Source organism: Wyeomyia smithii, chromosome 1 (genome assembly GCF_029784165.1).
Source record: "Wyeomyia smithii strain HCP4-BCI-WySm-NY-G18 chromosome 1, ASM2978416v1, whole genome shotgun sequence".
NCBI classification, from domain to species: domain Eukaryota; kingdom Metazoa; phylum Arthropoda; class Insecta; order Diptera; family Culicidae; genus Wyeomyia; species Wyeomyia smithii.
Window position 1 is genome coordinate 69,885,662 of NC_073694.1, and position 24,330 is coordinate 69,909,991.

At 40.1% G+C, this 24,330-nt stretch overlaps 1 protein-coding gene across 2 annotated transcripts in view; it reads right to left on the reverse strand.

Annotated features, from left to right (window-relative positions):
- Nucleotides 1-3,384: 3,384 nt before the first annotated feature.
- The window catches only part of LOC129730164 (proton channel OtopLc-like), a 52,356-nt gene continuing 31,410 nt past the window's right edge, over nucleotides 3,385-24,330 (reverse strand). Inside the window, exons 1-6 of one of the 2 annotated variants that reach the window (XM_055689271.1) lie at nucleotides 17,434-17,582; nucleotides 17,004-17,351; nucleotides 16,720-16,940; nucleotides 16,243-16,386; nucleotides 4,633-4,923; nucleotides 3,385-4,432 (exon numbers count right to left, since the gene is read on the reverse strand). In XM_055689271.1, coding sequence (XP_055545246.1) covers nucleotides 3,411-4,432; nucleotides 4,633-4,923; nucleotides 16,243-16,386; nucleotides 16,720-16,940; nucleotides 17,004-17,351; nucleotides 17,434-17,531 — 2,124 coding nt within the window. In that variant the 5' untranslated portion in view covers nucleotides 17,532-17,582 and the 3' untranslated portion in view covers nucleotides 3,385-3,410. Of the gene's footprint in view, nucleotides 4,433-4,632; nucleotides 4,924-16,242; nucleotides 16,387-16,719; nucleotides 16,941-17,003; nucleotides 17,352-17,433; nucleotides 17,583-24,330 lie in introns of those variants that run through there. The other variant, XM_055689281.1, reaches the window with a different exon arrangement.

Genomic DNA, 24,330 nt, shown 5'->3' on the forward strand with positions numbered 1-24,330 from the left:
CTTTTATGTTTCCAATGACGTTAAAATAAAGTACCGTACGATCTCATAATTTTACTTAAAATATCCTCTAACTTGTCATAAAAAGCTCTTGAATTGGTCAAACGGCTTAAAAGCTAAACATTTTTCAAAATAAGAAAAAAATAAATTATGACGATTTTTGCACCATCCTAATTCAACAAGGAGTACTCTAAGAACAAAACAAAAAAATACGTTTCTAAAGTTTTTCGATGAAGAACAAGTAAAGGAACCACTCCAATATTTATCTTAGGTAATTTGAAATCATTTAAAGGAGACTTTTAAGTTTTTTTCCGACTTTTGTTCAGAGACTTGCCACTGTGCGCCGGCATGCTTCTGTGTACCGTATTCGAGTGTTTGTCTGTAACGGGAAAGACGTAAGTATTAGTGAGAGTTCCTACTCTATGTATGCACTAGAGATGGTCGGGTACGGGTGTTTTTTTACCGAAACCCGTACCCGACGAGCTCGGGTCGGGTTTCGGGTAACGTCAAAAAATATTTTACGGGTTCGGGTCGGGTAAGGGTAAATTGAAAACCAAGGCTTCGGGTTCGGATCGGGTACCGGTTTGAAAAATTCTCAATTGGTCGGGTACGGATAATTCGATTTTCGTGCATTATGAGAATATAATTTTTAACATTTCAAGCCCAGGTGTTTTCTCAGTGTCGATAATCGGAAAAATCGAAAAAAAAACCGTCCATTCTCACTCAACGAGAGATCGCCCAATACCTATTCTGACAGTTATCGGCAATGTTTGCACCAAAGGAATGGCATCATGCTATCTCTTTTCTATGTGAAAGTTAATAGTTCCTTAGGAAAACCGTGAGGAAAACCGCGGACCATTAAAATGTTTGGTCATAGCAAATATATGAGATTTGACAACGATAGCATAATCGTGGTTTGCACTGCGACCAGGGATGCCGCATGTACAGAAATGTCGGTGTTATACCGATTTTTAGAATAAATCGATGACACCGAATCTGTACTCAAAAATTACGACCATCTCTAGTATGCACTCACAAATACGCATAGTTGTCTGTCAGTTGTGTTTTGTTCTGGATGTGCGATGAAGCAATGTCGGGAAGTCGTAGTAAAGCGGTTTTTGGCCGATAACCGTTCTTGCGCAATATTCAAACATTTGAAATCGTGTAAGGCTAAGCGAGATTTTGTTTATAAATTGTTAAATGTAGAAGATGACATCCGGTCGTCCGCGGTCTGCCATCGCAAGACATCGCAAGTCGTTAAAGTTGTGAGGGAGTGTAGGGAGGGAGTTCGAAAACTTGCCATTGTATCTGTTCACAATATTACGGCAACTGACCTTGGATGTAAGGCCTATAAGAAGCGTAAAGTTAACGGCATTTCTAAGACCTCTCAGAGAAAGAGGCTCGATGGAGCGAAAATGATACTTTCACGGAACGTTGGTCATGAGTTTATATTTTCTAATTAGAAACTATTTGTTCACGAACAGCCACTTAATGAACAAAATGATCGATTGTGATCAGCAGCAAGAGGTCATATTTCGGAGGCTCAAGGAGTGTTCCTCAATTAGGGTAAACAGGTATAATACGCCCCCCCTAAGGAACATCGTCAATATTGTAGCTATGTTTATCACAAACAACAAATCTTTCACGCAGTTGGATACACTATTTAGTTGGTAATGCACTGCTATTATTTTTTTTTTGATTACTGTTACACAAAAACGCCATAATTTTATTAAAAAATATGACAAAATTGCAAGCTTTCCAATCTACCGGGGCAAAACGCCCAAGATGCAGTATAACATGCCCCATGCAGTAGCTTCATATGGCAGCTCAGCACGCGAAGTGAAACAGCGCTTGAAGTCTCAGAAGCAAACGCTAAAGCAATGAAGAAATCAGCCCGGCTAGCGGTGGGGCATATTGCCCGGAGCTGTAAGGTAGCAGAAAGCATTAAATACTTAAGCAAATTATACAATTTCTATCGTTTCTTCACTAGATACAGCTGATTAGAGGTTCATTTGAGATATATAAGCGCAAATACCAGGTAATAAACTTTATACGCTAGTGAAAAAAAGCGTTACGGAAACGCTGCGAGAAATTAGATCTGAAGCAGCTCAAATCAAAATTGATTTTTGTTTATATTTTGCTGCTAGTGACAATTATCAAACTTGCACAGAAGGTTGGTCCTATGACTCGCTACGGATTCCCAATAGTCTTATTTTTTGTGTGTTTCCGAATAAATGGACTGGGGCGTTATGCCCCGGGGGGGCGTTTTATACATATTTACCCTACAAAGTGCAGCTTCATTGATGGTTTCGGGGATAGTGTGCAAGCGAGGTAAGCTTCCACCAGATTTTCATCGACAGAGGCGTCATTTATTATAAAACGGAAGTTTGGGAGAAAATTTTTGTCCCAAGTCTTCGAAAACTTAGATGACCGCTATGTGTTCCAGCAGCAAGATACTGCATACTGCGAATTTTATTGAAGACTTGTATAGGGACAATAAATAGCCGCCAAGCTCCCTAGATCTGAACCAAATCGATTTATTTGTCTGGTTCTACATGATATAGAAGTTTGTTGAATACAAAACCTTCAACTTGGAATATCTGAAAGCAGTTAATCTGGGATGAAATACGTTGGTATTTTGGGATTCCGTGAATGCCGCCTGCGACAGCTTCGAAAGGCGATTGAAGTGGGAAGCTACCTAAGACAGGGGCTATTCCAGAACATCTGCTGTAGCTGTTCACGATGAAGAGTACTTAAAAAATACTCAGAAATTAAGCGTGTGATTTATACATATCATTATAGAATTTTGAAATTGTATCCGAATTTATTGAACACGGTGTTGAGCTACTGTAAGTGCTATTGAAAATGATGGATTTCACATATATAGCAAGAACAAACTCGTGCCGATTATTGTGAAGTTTGATAAATGCGGCGGCACCTGATTGTGCGTTTTTTGTTCCCTGTTCAAAACATCGTAATTAAAAATCGTTCCCTTTACCAACCACGCAGCAATAAATTATGTCCCAATCTGAGATACGGTCAATTTCGGCAACCTGATAGGCTGTGATTTGGTAATTGAACGTCGGATAGTGTGTACCTCTTGTATCGAACAATGGCACTGAAAATCAAACTTAATCTACGCACCAAGTGGAGAAATCAGTACGATAAAATATAATCCTCAACCAGTGAATTATAGCTCTAACGATATGATTAATTGCAATTAAAAAAATCCGTGGCAGTTTGGAAACGGAAGCTATATTTTTTAACCGTGATTGATTCGGTTAGGGTTTCGAATATTTCAATCCAATAAAATTGCAATGTTATTCAGGTAAGTCGAATAAATATAATCTTTCGGTATGCTACCTAGTAGCACATCACAGGGTACCTTAAACTATACTTTAACCATTTCAATGTCAAGCTTTACGATCATATCTCACTTTGTAAGTGTTCTTCCATATCTCGAACAGACAAATCGTCGAATGAAACCGGTAAAAGATTGCCAATGGCATCGAAAGGTGCGTGATGATAGTCCAAGCCCATATGCCGTAGAAGTTCATCAAAGTTGGTCGGAAGCTGGCATTTGTTTTGATCAATGTGTTGATGAACCAAATTGACATATTGGCAATCAGCAGAAAGGTGATGATTTCTCTCCCCGGCTTGGAGCGGTTTTGTTTGGCACCCTTGCAGCGACGCCACCACGCGTTCATGATGAACAACGTTTGAAGGGATGTTTGTATCAATGAAAAAATCTCTGCCAACAGCGAGTAAACTGTTGCATACTCGGAAATGCCGATCGAAAAAAACGTTCCAATAATACTAAACACGCAGTATATTTCGATGCCAACCTGAGCCAGTGCCAACAGCTTACAATCCATGCTGATTCCGGCATCACCCTTCTTTTGGGAGAACTTTAAATCTCTCATTTGGAACATGGCACAAACAACAGCACAAGCTGTAATGCTGTAGATGACGATTTCGTAGATTGTAACCTCGATGGTCGCGGCCCGTTTGTAGAAGCGTTCCTTCTGTAGCACGAAGTACATAATCAGTACGATGATGGTCAGTACTATGACAAGGATGCCACCGAACATACCCCGCTGGGCGTTCGAACAGTCGATGGACAGCAGATTGGCACTTTTTCCGGTTAGGCTTTTCCGAGAGCCCTTTCGCGATCCATTAGATCCACGGTTGCTGTCGCGTAGTTTTTTCCACATTTCGAACAGAATGACGGCGCAGATGAGCGAGTACTCAATCGTGCAGGGAAACAGAAAGGGAGCAGCATTTTGAATCAATGACCCCATTATGTTGCTCCGGAGGCACTCGATTGCGGGAACGGGTGACGCCATCGAGGGGTTGGACGATTCATGTGAATGCTGATGGTAATGGCTAGCGTTCAGTTGGAAACCGTTCATCCCGACAGTGCTACCTTCATCGTCTGCAATGGAAAAGAAGCCAATGTGTGAAAATGCACGACCAGGACTAGGGAGAATGGGCAATAATTTTCAATCAATTAGGTAGCTTTTCGATGCGTATGAGACTATTTCGATTGGTCTGATGAATGGGTGTGTGGAAGTTACACACTGGCAAAAATTTCGTTTTTATCAGTGTGTAGCCTGACAACGTGACTCCACTCACCTGCTTGTGCTGCAAGGGCCCTGGTGGCCGATCCCGTGGCGGCGGCGGCGTTATGCAGCTCGCCGTGTGTGATGTGGACAATCTCGTGCTTAGCTTCTTCGATTATCACGTACAGCCACTCGCACAGGTTTGTGGCCAGCATGTGCATCAGACCGAAGCGAGACACGAATTTGTGACGTTCCATGTGGAACTGACCGCTGCTGAAGAAGATGAACTGCATCTGCAGCAGGCACAGTGTCACCCGGGACACTGGGATTAATGCAATTAGAACGTTTTGACATCTTTCGTCGTCTGCAATTGGGAAAGAACAGAACGGAATAATGGACCGACTTTTAGTGGGCAGTAGGTAGGGTGTTTCTACATCATAGAGTCGTTTGGTATTGATATAATCTCGGAAAATTGACAAGTTCATTGACATTCCTGAAATCAATTGAAGCCGACAGGAATTGTTCTTTGTGTCATCTTTTCTAGTTAAGATGACTGACAACAAAAAACTGATTAGTAATAATTGTTTTATTTTCTTAACATTTTCTTCATTATCTAGGATATTTTTAATAATACAACGCAAAAAAATTTGAGTCTTTCTAAATTTTGAATTTTAAAAGTTGGTAACTTTAGAGCCGTTCAACCGCTTTTAAATCTTTTGGTACTAAATTAAAGGTCACTAAGGGCCAAGGGACCTTCCAAGAAAAAAAAATCAAACTGTACTTCAAACATCAATAATCATCAATTCGAAACCCTATCGTTTGACATTTTTTTTAGGATTCTTCAGTAAATTTTACCTAATTTTCAATTTTTTGAAGTAGAATTACGTCTTCCGGCAACATATACAGGGGACCAGTTTCATTACAGGGATCCAATTTCAAAAACCAAAAACATCGGCAGCGTCACAAAAATTGTCCATTTTCAACCGTTTTAAGCTCAGTCAGTTTCCAACCGATTTTCGTCATTTTTGCAGTAATCGATTGGAAAATCAACCAAGCACCCGTCCAAATGCAGAAAGTTGTAATCTGATTGTTCGAACGATTGTACTATTGAAAATTGTCAAGCCTTGTCGAAACGCAAATGTCGACCTCTGATTGGTTGCACAATGCTTCTTTCCCCAACAAGGTCGACAGAATATACCTAGTTGACTAAGACTGTGCGCTTTGTGTTTTATGTATAATTCATTCCATGATTGTGCCGATACCACACGGACGTTGGTTGCTGATCGTGAAGAAGAAAGAAAAGCCGGGTTTCAATCTTTGTCAGGGCGGATATCGCGCGCTATCTGGACCATGAAGCATTTATGCGATAATTCAATGAAATTTGCGACTGCAGCAACCAGTCTTTTTCAAGGCTACTAAATATATTTTGAAGAGCATAATGAATGGTTATTACTTAATTGCAACTTTGATTGCAGTTTGTTGCTGCTGCAATTGCGCAGCAGTGTGATGTATATAACGATTCATTAACACTGTGCATCACAAGCGGTATATGCGAAACAAATCCGATTCCAAACAGAAAAGTTCAGCAAGTTCTGCTCACGGCGCTGAGTCCGTTTTAGAAAATTCATAACACTTCATTAACAAATATGTAACGTCTTTAAGAAGACGATTGTTGCTTGACATCACAGCATAATTACGACTCTTATATCCGATACGAGAACGGGAACATCTTCTTCCTTCAAGCCGTGCAACACACGATACCATGTTATATTGTTGCCTTTATAATCTCAATGATGATACTTTTGTTGCCAGGTACACAGTTGACGATAAAATAATGCGCTTTCACGCTCAAATTTCGCTTATATACCGACAAACTGTGAGCAGCGTAGCCCATCCTCTTTTTTACGAACGTAGTAGAATGATATAACTGGAAATAGTTTTTCCAGTTATCTCATTCCACAACGTGCGTAAAAAATCTTTGTCAGAGCGGATAACGCGCGCTATATGGACCATGAAGCGTTTATGCGATAATTGAATGAAATTTGCAACTGCAGCAACCAGTCTTTTTCAAGGCTGCTAAATATATTTGGAAGAGCATAATGAATGGTTATTACTAAATTGCAACTTTGATTGCAGTTTGATGCTGCTGCAATTGCGCAGCAGTGTGATGTATATTACGATTCATTAACACTGTGCATCACAAGCGGTATATGCGAAACAAATCCGTAAATGTCAATTTACTAAGTTTTCATCATTACAAACCAGTCACTTCTTACAGCATCTCGATCATACTCATGGTTCATAACAATTTACAGAAGGGGCATCTTTGCCGATTGAGGATTCTGGCCTTTCTCTGGTTAAACTCCGTCTTCTTACAGTATCATGAAATACAAACAATCTTCATATTCATATACTTGACCATGGATTCCGACGATACCTTCGGAAAATTAAAATTCTTTCTGCTTTGTTTCTTTAAACATTTAACAAGGCTGAAATCATTAACTGTTACTGCACAGTTCAATTGTCTGGTAAATACAACTAATTTCAAACATGTATGCATTGATTATACAATTTTTTTTGTTTCTTTCAACAGAGTCGACTTGAGCACATCGATTAGTGCGTTTTCGACGTAGAATTATGTCTTACAGCAACATATATAGGGGTACAAACTGTAAAACCGAAAGCATCGAGAGCGTCACGAATATTGCCCACTTTCAAAAGTTCTGAACTCAGCTAGTTTCCAACGGATTCCGTTTATTTTTAAAGCAAAAATAATATACGAATCAAATACGGAAAAATATATCGCTTCACACCATTAAAATGATTAACCCTAATTGAGTGTATTTCCAAAGCTATTGCAAAAAATTATTGACATAAGACAGGCTGTCGTAATTCTACGTTAACCTTGCGGTCGTTTCGTATAAACAACCTTTTCCACTTTTTCAATTTTTGAATATATAATGTCTCACATAACCACCATGCGTCTCCATTGAAAAAAGGTACTGCAATCCAAAAATATCAAACGATAGGATCTCTTGGGTCATGGACCTTTCAATCATAATATTGCACTGCAATAGCTTTTCTCGATGAAGACGCATGGTGGTAATGGCGAATATTACAGATTAAATAAATTCAATCTCCAAAATAAAAAACCTCTGAAAATTTGTTATCTTATGTAAAATTTCCTGAGGGATCCGAAAAAAAAAATCAAATGAAAGGTCTCTGGTGTCTTAAACCCTTCAAGCGGCAAAAAACGGTTCGTATCATAACGACGGTAATTGGTTTTTTTTGTGTCGTTTTTTTTAACTAAAAACAACTGACATAAAATACTGCATTGATTGGTGAGATTACGTCTTTGTTATATTTATTCTCTAAGCTTTTTTCCGTTATTCAGGATATTTATGATAATAGAGCACAAAATATTAAGTATTTAAAAATTTTTAAATTTCATAAGTTTGTTACTTTTGAACCGTTTAACCGATTTGGAATCTTTTGGTATCAACTTATAGGTATTTAATTAGTTTTTCCAAAAAAAAAATATCAAACTGTACATTAAATAACGAAAAATATGATACAAATTGTTTTTTACCACTGTTTGTTTGACATTTTTTAGGATTATTCAGGAAAATTTACATGAAATATCAAATTTTCAATGATAATTTTTTTTAATTTTAAGATAGAATTTGTTGATATATAATGTCCACCATAACCACTATGCGTCTCCATTGGAAGAGTAACTGCAATGCGAACATATCCAACGATAGGATCTGTTGTTGTTTTGAAGGGTTTGTGACCCAGGAACGCCCATCGTTCAATATTTTTTTAGAATTCCTTAGAAAATTTAACTTCTAGATATAAAATTTTCACGGAGACAAATTTCTTTATTTTGGAGATAGATTTTTTTATATAATATCCACCACAACCACCATGCATTGAAACCAGATACTTTAAACCTATAGCAATTGACCCTTCAAGAAAAAAAAAATCAAAATTGTAACAAAAATACTTCTTCTACTTTACTTTTACGGCGACAGACCGATTATCGATCCAATGCCGAATCCAGAATACGTCGCCATGTCACTCGGTCTTGGGCTGCTATCCTCCAATCTCCCCTAACGCCCCGCGGGCATCCTCGTCGACAGCACACATCCAACGAGTGCGGGGCCTACATCGAAATCGACGGATCAGGATTTCCGCTGAATATAGTCTTCGCTGGTCGTGCTTCCGGCATTCTAGCTACATGTCCAACCCACTGCAACCTGCCGTGATTTATCCGCTTGGCTATATCCGCCGATTTGTACACCTGGTACACTTCATGGTTCATGCATCTGCGCCAAACACCGTTTTCTAGTTTATCGCCAAGTAAGCCAAGATTACATAATCCGTAGAAGGCCCTGTTTGCCGCTTCTATCCGCTTTTTCATTTCACGGCTAACCTCGTTGTCACATGAGCCGTTGCGGAACAGAGTGGTCTATGTGCCATCGAGCAAATTGTACAGGAGAAGCCATTTTCAAAAAATATCTGAATAAAATTCTGTTCAACGGATTCTTTCAAACAAAATGTTCTAATATAACGGTTATGAAGTGGTTTAACATTGGGATACATAAAATTAACAGTTTCTTTGCGAAATCGGTGATTTTATGTCACCAATGTACATAGACCACTCTGATTTCATATATCGTCCCCTTAATGCTAGAACTAGATAACTCGAAAATTGACGTCTCGAGAAAAACGAGTTTGAAAATTTGTCCTATTCTGGTGATGACGATTAATTGCATTTGAAATTATTAAAGGTTCAGATTTTATGAAACGCATCCATATCGTTTCAGGCCCGTTATAGCAACGAAAAAATCAACAAAAAACCGAGTTATTTATTTTTATCACAAAATACGCTTGTTTTTCGTTGAGATATCTAGTTTTTTAATTGATGAATAACTTTTTTTCTTGTAATCGTTTTTCAACGAGTTTTGTATATGTTATAGAGCTCGACGCGATAAATATGATGACATACTCAACTCAAAATTGACAAATTTCGAGTTATCTAGTTCTAGCATTAAGGGGACGATATATTTTACTGGAATCCTCGTATCGTTTCGGTACAGAGTGGTCTATGTACATAAACATAAAAAAAATGACGTTAACTCGTATAAAATGGCTAGTGTCACATGTTATATGATGTACATGGCATTTCACATGGAACATATGACGTGTAACATTACATCTTACATATTACATGATATTTGACATGTTATGTTTTTCGTGTTACATTGAGTGTAACATATTACAAATCACGTGTAGTATGTTACAGGACAAATGACAAGTTACATATCACATGTAATATGTTACATGTTACATATTACATTGTAAGCATTGCTAGCTTAAGCAATGAAGGTGGTAGGGATTGCTGAGAGTTATGAACCGCTGGCATTGGAAATGCAATGCAAGACCTACAGGAAGGGTTTGTCGTGAGTTGCTGTCACACCCCCACGCACCGATAGGCCAGAGTTAGTCCACCGCACCCTAAAGCACGCAGCCCACCACCCATCGGTTTTCCAGACACCAGCACCCAATATAGAGCAGGCGAAAATATAAATGACAGATGGGGAAAAAGCGCGGCTGCGATTATTGGCGCGAAAATTTAGACGAGGCCAACGTCTTAGGGCAAGGAGGAATGACCTGCTGTAGCCACTACACTTACTCAGTAACCAGATTCCGAATTGAACGGTCACGACCTGCGGAAAATTAACTAGAAACCAAGAAGACAAGCGACTCTAAGGAGACAGTAAAAAGTGTGTGGCTATAGTGAACAGCAGGTAAGGCACTCTCCTTGTCCCGTAACAATTGCCTCGTCACCAGTTAGCCAATCAGGCTAAAAAAAGCAACGCTTATTTCCCAGAACCCCGCTGTTTTGGATTAAACACGAGTACGCCGAGAATCACATTGGACCCTTCGCCGGTGACTGAGGACGCCGATTAGGAGCCAATTTGGCGGCAAAGGCCGCAAGACGACGCCGGACAGAACGTGGGTGTGCAGGAACCAGGTGCAACGAGAAAGTGGACTGTGCGCTGACGGTGAAACGGGGCCCCGGAGTAGAACGAAAGTGAATAAGGTTAGCTAGAAATAAGAAAGTGGGTGACGAATGCTAGTAATAAAAATTGTGTACATAGAGACTCAGACAAGCATTTTCCTGGAACCGCGAAATTTCCTTAGTAAGCCGACCCTGAGGCTGCTGTTCAGGGAGTCCCTACAGCGCTCGCTGCTGAAGCTGGAACAATATTTACAACATGACGGTATTACCTCGATTTATGCACATAGACACCTCTGTTCCGAAAAAGAATGGCCATTCTGTTTCGGACGAAATCTCAACATGAAATAAATCAGCTTTAAAGTTCGATTTTTTGAAATTTTTCTAGTCTCCTAACTGCAGCTTCTTCAGTAGATGCGGTTTATGTAAAAAACACATTTTTGAAAAAAATCTAAAACTCTGTTCCGCAACGGCTCACATATCACTAATGTACCCAGGTAAATAAATTCGTCGACTACTTCAAAAGCTTCCCCATCTAACACCACCTCTGCACCAACATCCGTCGGACTACCACGCTCTCTACCAGCCACTTCGTTTTGGAAGAGTTAATGATAAGCCCTGTTCTCGCAGCTTCCCTCCTGAGAGGTCCGATACCAATGATACCAATGATGTCGATATCGTTCGCAAAACCTAGACATCTAACGTCACCAAGGAGTCCGATTTCTCACCGGATATCCTGACGCATGATGTGGAGCCTTCAAGGGTGGTACGTATCAGCATAATTAGTTTTGTCCATCCAGGTTCGAGCATAATTCGCCATAGCTCATTTCTCTTAACTGTATCGTACGCTGCTCTATGTAAAGTCAATGAACAGACGGTGAGTCTGCAAGTTGAATTCTTGAAATTTATCGAGGATCTGTCGCAGGGTGAACATTTGGACCGTAGTGGAGCGTATCTCTCGAAAGCCACATTGGTAATCGTCTACAAAGGTGGCCGACAACGGCCTAAGTCTTACTTTACTTTACTTTACTTTTTTGGCTAACGGACCCGTCACCGGTCTAGGGCCGAACGAATTAGAGATGTCCAGCTTCTTCTGTCTTGGGCAGCCGTTCTCCAGTCTCCCCGTACACCAGCAGTTCGTGCATCTTCTTCCACCGCGCACATCCACCGCGTGCGAGACCTACCACGGAGTCGACGGCCTCTTCCTGGTTCTCTACTGAAGATAGTTTTGGCGGCTCTCTCGTCAGGCATCCTGGCTACATGTCCAGCCCACTGAAGCCTGCCCCGCTGTATAACCTTCACTATATCAGCATGTTTGTATACCTGGTACAACTCGTGATTCATGCGTCTGCGCCACACTCCATCTTCAGTTTACCGCCAAGTATCGATCGCATAACTTTACGCTCAAAAACTCCGAGCACTCGTCGATCAGCTTCCTTCAGCGTCCATGCTTCATGTCCATGAAGGGCCACCGGGAGTATCAGCGTCCTATACAGCGCTAGTTTTGTGCGAGTTTTCAAACTACGGGACCTTAGCTGGTTACGCAGTCCGTAGAAAGCCCTGTTCGCAGCTGCAACTCGTCGTTTCACTTCACGGCTCATATCGTTGTCACATGTCACAAGCGTACCAAGATAAACGAATTCGTCAACCACTTCAAATCGTTCTCCATCTATCTCCACCTCAGCGCCAACACCACGGGGACTCCCACGCTCTCTGCCAGCTACCATGTACTTCGTTTTGGCAGAGTTAATGACAAGTCTCAATCTCGCTGCTTCTCTCTTAAAAAAGGTACGAAGGCCTCCTCCACGGCCTTACGGTTGATAGAGATGATATCGATGTCGTCCGCAAAACCAAGAAGCATGTGAGATTTCGTGATGATCGTACCGTTTCTTTCGACGTTTGCTCTTCGTACTGCACTCTCAAGAGCGATGTTAAACAGTAGGTTGGAGAGCGAATCCCCCGCTTCAGCCCATCCAACGTTACGAACGCGGATGATGTCTCGCCAGCTATCCGCACGCACGATTTTGATTCCTCCAGTGTCATACGACTCAGCTTTATTAATCTCGTAGGGAAACCGTGTTCCAGCATGATCTGCCACAGCTCATTTCTTTTCACTGAGTCGTTTGCCGCCCTGAAGTCCACAAACAGATGGTGAGTCGGTAAGTTGTACTCCCGGAACTTATCGAGGATCTGTCGCAGGGTGAAGATTTGATCCGTCGTGTAACGCCCTTGTCGAAAACCAGCCTGGTATTCGCTAACAAAGGATTCCGTTAACGGTCTCAATCTGAAGAACAGGATACGGGAGAGCACTTTATATGCGGAGTTGAGCAACGTTATCCCTCAATAGTTGCCACAATTCAATCGATGGCCCTTCTTATAGATAGGGCATATGAGGCCTTCCAACCAGTCGTTCGGCATTTGTTCGTCCGCCCAGATCCTTAGAATTATCTGGTGGATCGCATAGTATAGCCGCTCGCTTCCCACTTTTAGAAGTTCGGCCGGGATACCGTCCTTCCCAGCGGCCTTGCCGTTTTTCAGCTCACTAATCGCCTTTTTCACCTCCTCCTGTGTTGGTGGCTCCACAGCTTGTTCGTCATTCGTAATCGTCATCCTGTTCCTGCTCTGCTCATCCGGCTCCTCACCGTTCAATAGCGCCTGAAAATGCTCCTTCCACCTGGCTGCAACCGTAGGTTTATCAGTAAGCAGGTTGCCGTCCTTGTCATTACACATGACCGGCACAGGGAAATTCCTGCTTCTGACTCTGTTGACAGTTCTATAGAATCTCCGCATGTCGTTTTGAGCATAGCTGTCCTCTGCGCTGGCGAGCACCTGCTCCTCGTTCTCGCGCTTCTTCCGACGGTGGGTTCTATTTTCGGCAGCTCTTGCCACCCTGTACCTCTCTCTGTTCTGACGCGTAGCCGCAGTGAGCATGCGGCTCCTGGCACGGTGCTTCTCATCTGTCGCTCTCTGGCATTCGGCACCGGACCAGCCGTTAGGCTGTCTTCGATACGGCCTAAGTCTATGGAACAGAATATGGCAGAGAATTTTGTAAACGGTGTTGAGAAGGGTTATGTCCGATAATTACGACAGTCCAGGCGGGGGCCTTTCTTGTAGATTGGGCATGTTAGACCCTCCAACCAATCCGAGGGTAATTCTTGATCCGGTGTAAAGCACGATACAGCTGTTCACTCCCGACTTTGAAGAGTTCGACTGGAATGCCGTCTTTACCAGCTGTCTCGAAGTTCTTCAGCTCTTTCACTGCTTTCTTCACCTCGTCCATTGATGGTGGGTCCACAGCTTTGTCATCATCCTTAATCACCGTCCTGCTCTTTTCGACTACGCTGTTTTCTTCACCATTAAATAGCACACTAAAATGTTCTTTCCAACGCCTGGCCACCTCCGTTCTATCGGTAATCAGGTTCCCCTCCCTGTAATTGCACATGACAGGGGCTGACACGTTTCGGTTCTTGATTTCATTAATCTTCCTGTAGAAGCTTCTCGCATCGTGCCTGGGAAAGCAACTTTCCGCCTCCGCAAGAATCCGACCTGCTCATTTGCATCCCCGATGACGATGTTGATGTCGTGTCCTGGGCACTCAATCAGACGTCTTTTCCAGGAGCTCATAGAACTCCTCCTTCACGCCGCCACTGTAGTAGATGTGGTACTTAAATGAAGTGCCCGTAATAGGATCTACTGCCCGGAATTCGCGTTCTCCCGTTTTCGGCCGGTATGGTATGGCAGCAATCTCCACATTCACCTTCTGCAGCTCTCTAGCCAGGATACCTGCAAGCGCCGATTCGAGTAGAGTCCTTACATTTCAAGTACAGAGTTTCCAATGATCCTTTTTCGTTGCCTAGGTTTATGCCAACTGTTCCGTATTTATATCTGGATTGTTCGTAGTATTTTATATTCGGTATGCTGCCTTACTAGGTCTTAGATACCTAGTCTCGCGATGAGGCGGCCGTCTTAGATATAGCTGGTTTCGTGATTCAGCCACCCGCTTCGAGTCAGACGCTGTTGTGCGCCGCCCCTAACATGGGGATACAGCCGCCTAAGATCGCCCTTCCCAATCGGCATACGATCATAGTTTCCACCGGGGGTTGGTTACCCGATCTCCGCTAAGGTTACTCGTATCCCGGTCGGCACCTCGTGGAGGTTGGGATAGAAGTTGTTGGACAAAGGTGGATGACCGCAATAGGGTCTCAAGTAACACGTGCCCAGCAATTTACCAACCACTTTAAATAACAATAACTTTGCGAAAACTATGCTTTGAACATATTTCGCCGTTTTGGAGGCCTTGAGGTCCAAGAGATTATATCATTTTTTTAGAATTCCTTAGAAATTTCACATAAAATATACAATTTTTTTTTGGATTTTACGGTGTGTATCATGATATCGCATTGCACTAGCTTTTTTGCGATGGAGACGCATGGTGGTTATGGAAGACATTGCAAATTGAAAATAATATTCTCTCTCTAAAATGTAAAAAAATATTTCCGTGAAAATTTGATACTTTATGTAAAATTTCCTGAGGAACACAAAAAAAATTAATTGGGTCTCGAACCCTTCAAAACGGCAAAAGTGGTTTGTATCAGAATTTTTGCATGATTATTGTTATGAGAAGTACAGTTTTATATCTTTACTTGAAAAGGTTAGTAATTATCTTCAAGTTGATGTCAAAAGATTTAAAAAGCGGTTAAACGGCACAAAAACTACAAATTTTTGCATTTGAAATTTTTGCCAACTATGACTGAGTTACCCCAAGGGCAAAAAAAGCGGTCTAAATTTTTTCGTTCAAAAATAACTATAATGATTTTGAGTATGATTGAAGCAAAAATAAATCCTAATAGTTCTTTTTTTCGCATGGAATTGCTGAATAAATAAATAATCTTGCTTTTTTCTTGTTATTTGGCTTGCAAACTGAGTATTTTTCACAAATTGAGGCCTGTTTTTGGACTCAAGATTATTTTTTAAAAAGGTGTATACATTTTTCATATTCTTTATATAAAGTATTGTAGCTCAGAAATCACCGAAAAAAAATTCAACGAACGGAATTGATAATGTCACGCAATAAAAAAATATACATTGAAAAAAATGTTTTCAGCAAAAAACAATCAAAATAAACATTATGTTTTGAGTTAAGAAACGAACTTTGATTGTAATGTTTAAAAAAATGTATATGTAAAAAAATGTAAATGTATTCCAATGATATTGCATGATTTAAAAAGATGATATGATCTGGATGGGGTATATTTTCAATCGAAAGACAATAAATTGTTGCCGTAAGTCAAAAAAATGAAATTAGTTTGAAAGGTTAAGAAGATTTTATATGACTTACAAAGCTTGTCTTGAGACAAAAATTTGTAACTGTGGTTCATTCTCGAGAAAATTGCTCACCAGATTCAATTGGTGAACTTTACAATAAAATAGAAATTATAAGCATAATGTTTAACTAGAAAATATTAAAATTGCAATAAATTATGGAAACGTCAGTTGTTGTAGACAATAACAATCAAGCCAATAAGAGAAGCGCTACCGTGAAACGATTTCACATGTCTCGTGCTGCAATTAGCTAACCTGAGCGAAGGAGCAGAGGACGGAAGACGAAACAGAATCGGACTGGTAATTTTGCTGCTCTAGCATATATATGTGACTTACTATTCAGCTCGAAGTATTGGCCAAACTCCAGACCGGAATACACCATGCTGCCAATCCCGAAGGCAATCGCACCAACTCGCAGATAAAACGACCCGAACCGGGTCACCTTGGGCTTCAGCAGTTCTGGGATGTCACTGGGTTGTTCTGGAATTTTATATAATGCATTCAGTGAATAATTTGCAGCCTTACTATACGTTGATTGACTGCGAATGCGTGTAACATGATTTTTTATTAATTGACATGGCTCTTCCCTTTCAGCACATCGTATCTAATCTTTTATAGATATCTTATGATTGGTGTTGTAATAACAACAATTACTGCAGACTGAATACTGTCTAACTTTGTTATGACGCGTGTAGACTAATAAACGGACGTGTGCCGAAGCGATAACGTAACAAATGGCGAAAAAGAAGCAGATTCGGCATCAAACAACAATCATAAAATACGACAATTCGTTACTGCTGCCGGACTACTTACCGTATCCTTCGAGGAGAATTTTAAGTTTCGATTTGTGTTGCAACAAAACGAAGCACATGTAACTCATGAACAATGCGCTGGTGAAGTACAAATACACAAAAAACCCCTCGTAGTAATTCGTTACGGTGTGTTCGGAAACGACGTCAGTGATCGGAAAAGCGATTCCGAGGACTATGAGTAGTTTCGCGTATAGTACTGAGACGGCAGTGCTGAAGTGATCCCTGAAATCGAATCAACTTTAGTCACGTGATTGTAACAGATTTCGGTGGATATGGAAGCCTTACTCTGCAACTGCACGATTTCGATTGCGGATTTCAGTCAGAAACGGCGACTCATCCTTCAAGTCTTCCTTTTTATTGAGCGAAAGCCGGCTACCGGTTCGCTGTATAAAATCCACAAACTGTTTCTTGTATATGCTGAATGATTGTCTTGGATGAATTCCGTTAAATATAGAGGGACGCCGTGAATCGCCATCATCACTGCCAGTATAGCTAGGGCCGGTGTGTCGTCTGTTTTCTGGTTTGTTCACAAAGCTGCTGTTGGGCGTCAGATGTCGTGGTGTTTGCGGTGTACTAGCAACTGGCGTTGGCTTCGTTACGATAACCTGGAACTCGTTCGCTGCCATTTGTTTGCTATAATTTAGAACGGAATAATTGATACGTTAATTTATCTAATTAGATAAGTCACACGAGAATCACGAACGACAAATGTTACATTCTCTGGACGAGGAGCAGCTGATCGATATCGCTCTCCATCGAGGACATCGAGCATGAACTGTCGCAATCATGCTTATCAAGGACCGTTTTGGCCATGGTTTGCGCAGGTAATATCAGCGAATTTTAATCAACAAAGAACACCGATTTTACAGCACTTATCGGTGTCTAATTTATGACTAAATCTTCCCCGTCTCGAGAGTCGAAGCTAGGCAACTTTGAACTAAAGGCATTGATTTACGAATGGTGTGAACATTTGTGCTAAGAATTTGCTCAAATAACTCCCGATAGAGAATCGAAATCAAATTGAAATCACTTAGCACGTGCAGCTTAGTGGTATGGGAAAATGAGAATGGTTCAGCTTCATGAAAGAACCTGCATCAAAGTGGTCGTTATAGGGTATACTACTACTGAACTCGTTGCTTTTATTTGTCGTGAACCATGCTAATGAACATATGCAGTGAGATGCGCATTATTGTAGAGTTGAATTGTAATTGTACTCCAACGCATGAGAGATAGTATGCTAATATTGTTCATTTAAATAATATTGAAATCGTTTCGATATAGTAATGGAAAAGTACATAATGTATTCTGGATTAAACCGCATTCGGGTTTATTTCGTTTCAGAACATACACGTGAAATGAAAATCTAAAACCGAAAAAAGTGAAAAATATGTCCAATTTCAAATGCTAATAAATCGGTTAGTATTCGATGGATTTCCTTCGTTCTTGCAGCAATAGATTGAAAAATCTTCTAAGATTCTTCCCAAAATAAGATAATTGTAATTTTATTATTCACACTATTGTACTATTGAAAATAGTCAAGCCTTGTCAAAACGAAAAATTCGACCTCTGATTGGTCGTTATATGCTCGCTTCCCAAGCACGGTCGACAGGATCATATACCTTGCAATTGAAAACATGCTATTTGGCCTATATAAGAGCCTGTTTCAGCCGGAGCCGCTCATAATAGTTCTAGACAGCGACAACAGCAGTCGTCCTTCCTTAGCAGCAGCACTAGCCCTGTAGTTGGTCACCACGTCTCAGGAGCAGCGCGGATTTTCTCAGCGTGTGTCGCCAGACAGCCATTATTCCCCTCGTGTTGGGGCAGCATGATGATTGCCATCAGGAAATCCAATTTCGGAAATCAAAATGCCTTTTTTAAGGCAAATAAACAAGTCATTGAAAGTTAATAATTTTTCTCAACGCAAGCAAGCATTCTGTGCTGCATCCTAGCAATTCAAATTTGTCGCACCCGTCTAATTTACTGAATGTGAAATAGCTACCACAGTGCATGTTGTCCGTGTACCTTAATTCCCCCAATGTTAGGGCAGCTCAAAGGTTGTAATTAGCAACCGATTTTGAACCGCAACATGCTTTTTTCAAGGCAAATAAAAAAATAATTGAAGGTTAATAATTTTCTGGCATCAACACAAGCAGACATTCTGTGCGGGATGCAATCAAATTCTGTTGTAGTTGTCTAATTTTCACTTTATTTAGTAAACCCCCCACTGTAGGGGCAGCGCAAAGGCTGCTATCAGCATAACCGACATTGAATAATTAACTGCCCTGTTAGTACGCATTCACAAAAGCAGTTAGTTCGACTATGCAGAGCTAATATGAAGTCGATTCAATCCATCAGCATAAACAGAATTTCGTCGTCTCCCAGCTGCCAAGTTGCAACATGATGCAACACGCAACAGCGAGCAAACGAAATCGCTTGATGTTACAAACCGCAATAAGATACGGGTTAAAGCCGTTGCGTGTGTGAGAGCACCATCGGTGTTTATTCGCTGGATACACTATCTCTATACTGTCTACTGAACGCAATAATCTGCTTACATGCGACACGGGGACGGGAACATTTTCTTCTACCAAGCTGCACAACACGACACAAAACATGTTATTTTGTTGCTTCAATGAGAGTGCTATCGGTCCGGCTCGACAAGAAATCATTTTTGAGCATCCGTGCTACGAAACTGAGGAAAAACTTTAGACACTGAAAAAGGAGGTGGAGCTTATCAAATGATCGCTCTGACACATATTTTTCAAGTTATATCATTCCACCATGTACGAAAAATAGTTCATTCCTAGGGTTGCCAATGTTCCAGTTTAAACTGGATTCCTCCAGTTTTTTTCAAGTGATCCAGTCAAACAGTTTATTCCCAAAATCTTCCAGTTTTTTCAGATATTTGCCAGTTTTATCCAGTTTTTTATTCACTCAAGCTCCGATTGGTTTTCGGAAATATTTTTAAAGCGGAAATTTTGTAGATTAATAAATTATTATGACAATTCTTAACACAGGGCGGCGAAAAAATTTTCAAAATAAAATTCCTTGATTTTCCCTGAAATTTAACATTAATTTCCCTGATATTTTTCAGCATTCGGCACAAAAAAGTACAACGTAGATCAACGCAAATCCGAAATCACAGAATATTTGTCACTTCTCTGATTTCCCTGATCGAAAAATTAATTCCCTGACATTCTATGATTTTTCAGGTTTTTCCAGGTTTTCGACAACCTGTAACAGCATTTTCAGTATACCATCTTCTCGCACGAAACACGGTCAAATGAAAGACGGCATGATATGGTTAAGATAAAACCAAACAAATAGATTTTACCAGACCATAAAAAAATCTTCTATTTATTTTCTGTTGCGTAGCAGTTAAAAAAATGTTAGAGGACTTAAATACCAAAAGATAGCGAAGTCAGAAATAATTAAAATTTAAACTTCACTGATGTAACGGAAGGAAATGTTGCGTTAATACTTTTGTTAAATATAAAAGTAAATGGAAAAGCTCTATATCTCAATTTTGAGTTAGATTGATTGCGTAATTTTAAATTTTGTTGCTGTTAGAGGAAATTTTTCAGTTCATAGATTTAACAAAATGTAACAAAACAAGACAGTTCTGATTAAAATGAGTAATTTTTTGCGAAGAGTTATCTCTTAAGATCCAAAACTGACACTGACTGGGTTCAATCCCCGTAACAGAAAAGCTCCTTCACAATCTTTTTTTTCCATTTTTCTAAATTTATTTGGGATCCAGTTTTTTCCAGTTTTTTCTTCAGCCTCATTCCAGTTAAATCGAAAATTTTATTGGCAACTCTGTTCATTCCTATTTTCATCCCTATATAAGAGCCTGTTTTAGTCGAAGCCGCTCATAATAGTTCTGAACAGCGACGACAGCAGTCCTCCCTTAGCAGCAGCGGGAGTGAGCAGTGGGTACCATCGATAGCGGATAGCGGCCACAACTGTGGCATGGCTGCGGATAAGCTTAGCAGTTTCAGCGGATCTCACCATCGATAGCAGCAGGGCCAGCAGATGCAGGTACAGCGGATACCAATGGCGGCCACAACTGTGGCATGGCTACGGATAGCGTTGCTTTTGCTCAGCAGTTGGGCCAGCGTATAGCGGCCACAACTGTGGCATGGCTATGCATAGCGTAGTTGTTGCGGGTATATCAGCATCGATAGTAGCAGGGTCAGCTGATGCAACGACACTCCCTTCACTAAAATGCTGTTTCAGTGTGGTAGCGGGAAGCATCAGCAGCAGGCTTGCATGAAGTGAATACATCAGCCAGCAACTTTCTCTAAGGCCTCTGCCATAGTAGACGCGAAAAGCGGCGCGAACCGATTCGCTCGGCCGTAGGTTGATGTACAGCTCTACTGATGGCTGTACATTAACCTACAGCTGAGCGAATCGGTTCGCGTCACTTTTCGCATCTATTATGGCAGAGGCCTAATGGGAAAGTTGTATCAGTTTGTTCAGAAGAATATTATTGTCGGTAATATTACAGAGATGCGATTGCGTAAATCCGATTTTGAATTGAACAATTGTTCTTCTGAGAACAAATAAAACACTTATTTGAAGAGTTAATAGCTTTTGGTACCAATAGCAGTATAGTGACAGCCTCAGCGGTAGATGTAGATGCAGCCGGTACTTCCCTGAGGCCGATGTAAAGGTAAATGGGAGCAGCACGGCGAAACAGTTCGGGTTATGCTTAGACGCGCGTCATTTTTCGTTGTTGATATTCCCCACATGAAACGACGCGCTTTCGTATGATAGCGGTCGTATTAGGGGTAGATGCATTTTCCAACACTTCCTCCAGTAAAGCCGTGTCTAGTTTTCAATGTGAAAACACCTTTCTCATTGTGTTGACCGTGCGCCTTAGTCCTCACTATCAAGGTAACACAGAGATGTAAGATAAACACTACATCCTACGATAAATTGAACAATTGTCGTTATAAGGACAACAAATGAATTAAAGAAGATTTAATTTTGAATTAGAATACTTCTCTCAGGAAGTTCGGCTACATAGGGATGTGAAATGAAAATCTAAAACTGAAAAAAGTGAGAAAAATTTCAAATGCTAATAAATCGGTTAGTTTTCGATGGATTTCCTTCGTTTTTGCAGCAATCGATTAGAAAATCTTCTAAGATTCCTACCAAATGCATGAAATTGCAATTTCATCATTCGAACTATTGTACTATTGAAAATAGTCAAGCCTTGTCAAAACACAAAATTCGACCTCTGATTGGTCGTTATACCGCGCTTTCCCAAGCACGGTCGGCAGAGTTATGGACCTAGTAAATTGGGAATGCATCATTTGGCCTATATAAGAGCTTCATCAGATAATAAACAAACATTTCATCGGATATTGAACTGAACAACTGAAATTTGAAGAACACAAATGATTATTTGAAGAGTTAATATTTTCTCGTTTTGCGCTATAATCTAAAGTTAATTATCTCATCTACATGCATACTCTGATTATTTTTACGTGTTTGCGTCGCTTAGTGTTTGGCTACGGTCATTCAGAACGCAAATAACGGCGCGATGCGATTCGGCAAGACGAAATGTGTTGAAATGTATAGCTCTACTTCGCCTTGAAAAGATTCGGCAGCACTTCAACTTCTCATTTGCACAAAATTTAAAAATATTCAATGAACTTCATTCAAAATATCAGACAAAAAGAAATTACAAAACTGCCAATGAACGGTCAACGTTTATTTACTAGAAAAAATGACTGACACGCAAGCAGCCGGGTTATCTTTCTGGTAAAAGTATTCTACTTCAACTTTGCGGTCGTGGCTTCGCATACAACCTTCTTGTGATTTTTTGTTACTGTGAATCCTGGCAATCCATCGTGAAGAACCGGTTTCGAAAATTTTTGTTTTGACATTGCCTACCATTGCCCCTTTCCTTAATAAGATTAGCGCCATTCCGAGCAACGAATTTGATGTTGATCAACCATTTTTGGTTCGACTGAGTAACTGACTGAATAACAAATCAGGATGATTAAAAATATCTGTTATAGTCATAACAATTTGTTCGATCGGTAAAGTGTTTTCAACAAAATGTTAGAAAATAATTTAGTCTTTCTAAAAAAACATCTATAAAAATTTTCTTAAAGATTTTTTTTTAAATTTTATTTAATCAAGTTTTTTGGCAAGAGATAGAGTTATGGTGTGGTTGCGCTTTTTCGTTTTGCTTATCGATTGCATAGGTCCATTTTCTGTTAAAACGAGGTGTGATAAAAAATATTGACAAAACACATTGATTACCCACCTCAGCAACTAGATAGTAGACTACCTAGAGTTTTTTTTTCGAAATAGCTTTCACTTTTATTTTTTCGACTCTAAGCAGAGTCATGCTATTTTTAATTTTAATTTAAGGAGTAAATGTAGTAATGAAGATAGAAAACTAAACTAACTGAAAATATGATTGCAGAAACTACGAAAAATATAGTTCAGCAGGTGGGACACGAACCCACAACTTCCAATCTCCGATCAGATGTGTTTCCGTTACACCACCGCAGAACGTTAAAGACGTAGTTCTAGAATCGAGTTTTGTATCGCTTATCCAATTCTCGCACTTCGTACATTTACTCAGTAGAGACTATTATTTATAGCTGGCTCTTGTTTCAACACCCTCAGTGGAAGTTGGAATGACTTCTCAGTGTGAGAGATAGAAACGTGCCAGTGAGTTGCCATCTCTACCAGCAGCAACATCGACTTGCGCAACAACCATTTTTACTTTTCTTTTTTCGACTCTAAGCAAAGTCATGCTATTTTTAATTTTAATTTAAGGAGTAAATGTAGTAATGAAGATAGAAAATTAAACTAACTATATAATTGTAGAAACTACGAGAAAAATAGTTCAGCAGGTGGGGCCACCAGCAGGTTCCACCTGCTGAACTTTATTTTTCGTAGTTTCTACAATCATATTTTCAGTTAGTTTAATTTTCTATCTTCATAACTACATTTACTCCTTAAATTAAAATTAGAAATAGCTTTTGCACTATGGAAAAAGTTATCATATAGGGTATCGAACGTCTTCGTCAGTGGTTTTCTTCGCCAGTTTTTCTGCAGCAATCTTATGCAAAAGGGGGCCAAAGAAAACCACTGACGAAGACGTTCGATACCCTATATGATTAGATCATGGAGCAATAGGGATAACAAGTAAAATTTCTAAAAAAAAAAATTAGAACCGCTGCAATTTATTTGATTGGTATAATATTTTCAGTAAACTTGTAGACAGTAATTTTTTTCTTTCATAAAAATTATATAGGGGGAATAGGGGCATAATGAGCACCCTAACTTGGTTGCTGATTTAAGCATGGAAAACGACAAAAATTTCAAGCTGTCTTCAGTGCAAAACTTGAATTAACTATCTATAACTAAAGGTACACTATTCACAAACTGAAATGTTTATCGTATAATCGTGAAGAACACAAATTAGATTCATGCATCAAAAACTAGCAATCAGCCGATGTGTGGGGCACAATGAGCACCCCACTGGGGCATAATGAGCACCCACGGGGTATAATGAGCACTCTAATAGAACATATCTTGAAACTGTGTAGAAGTACAACTAATGGGCCAACGTTTGTCACGG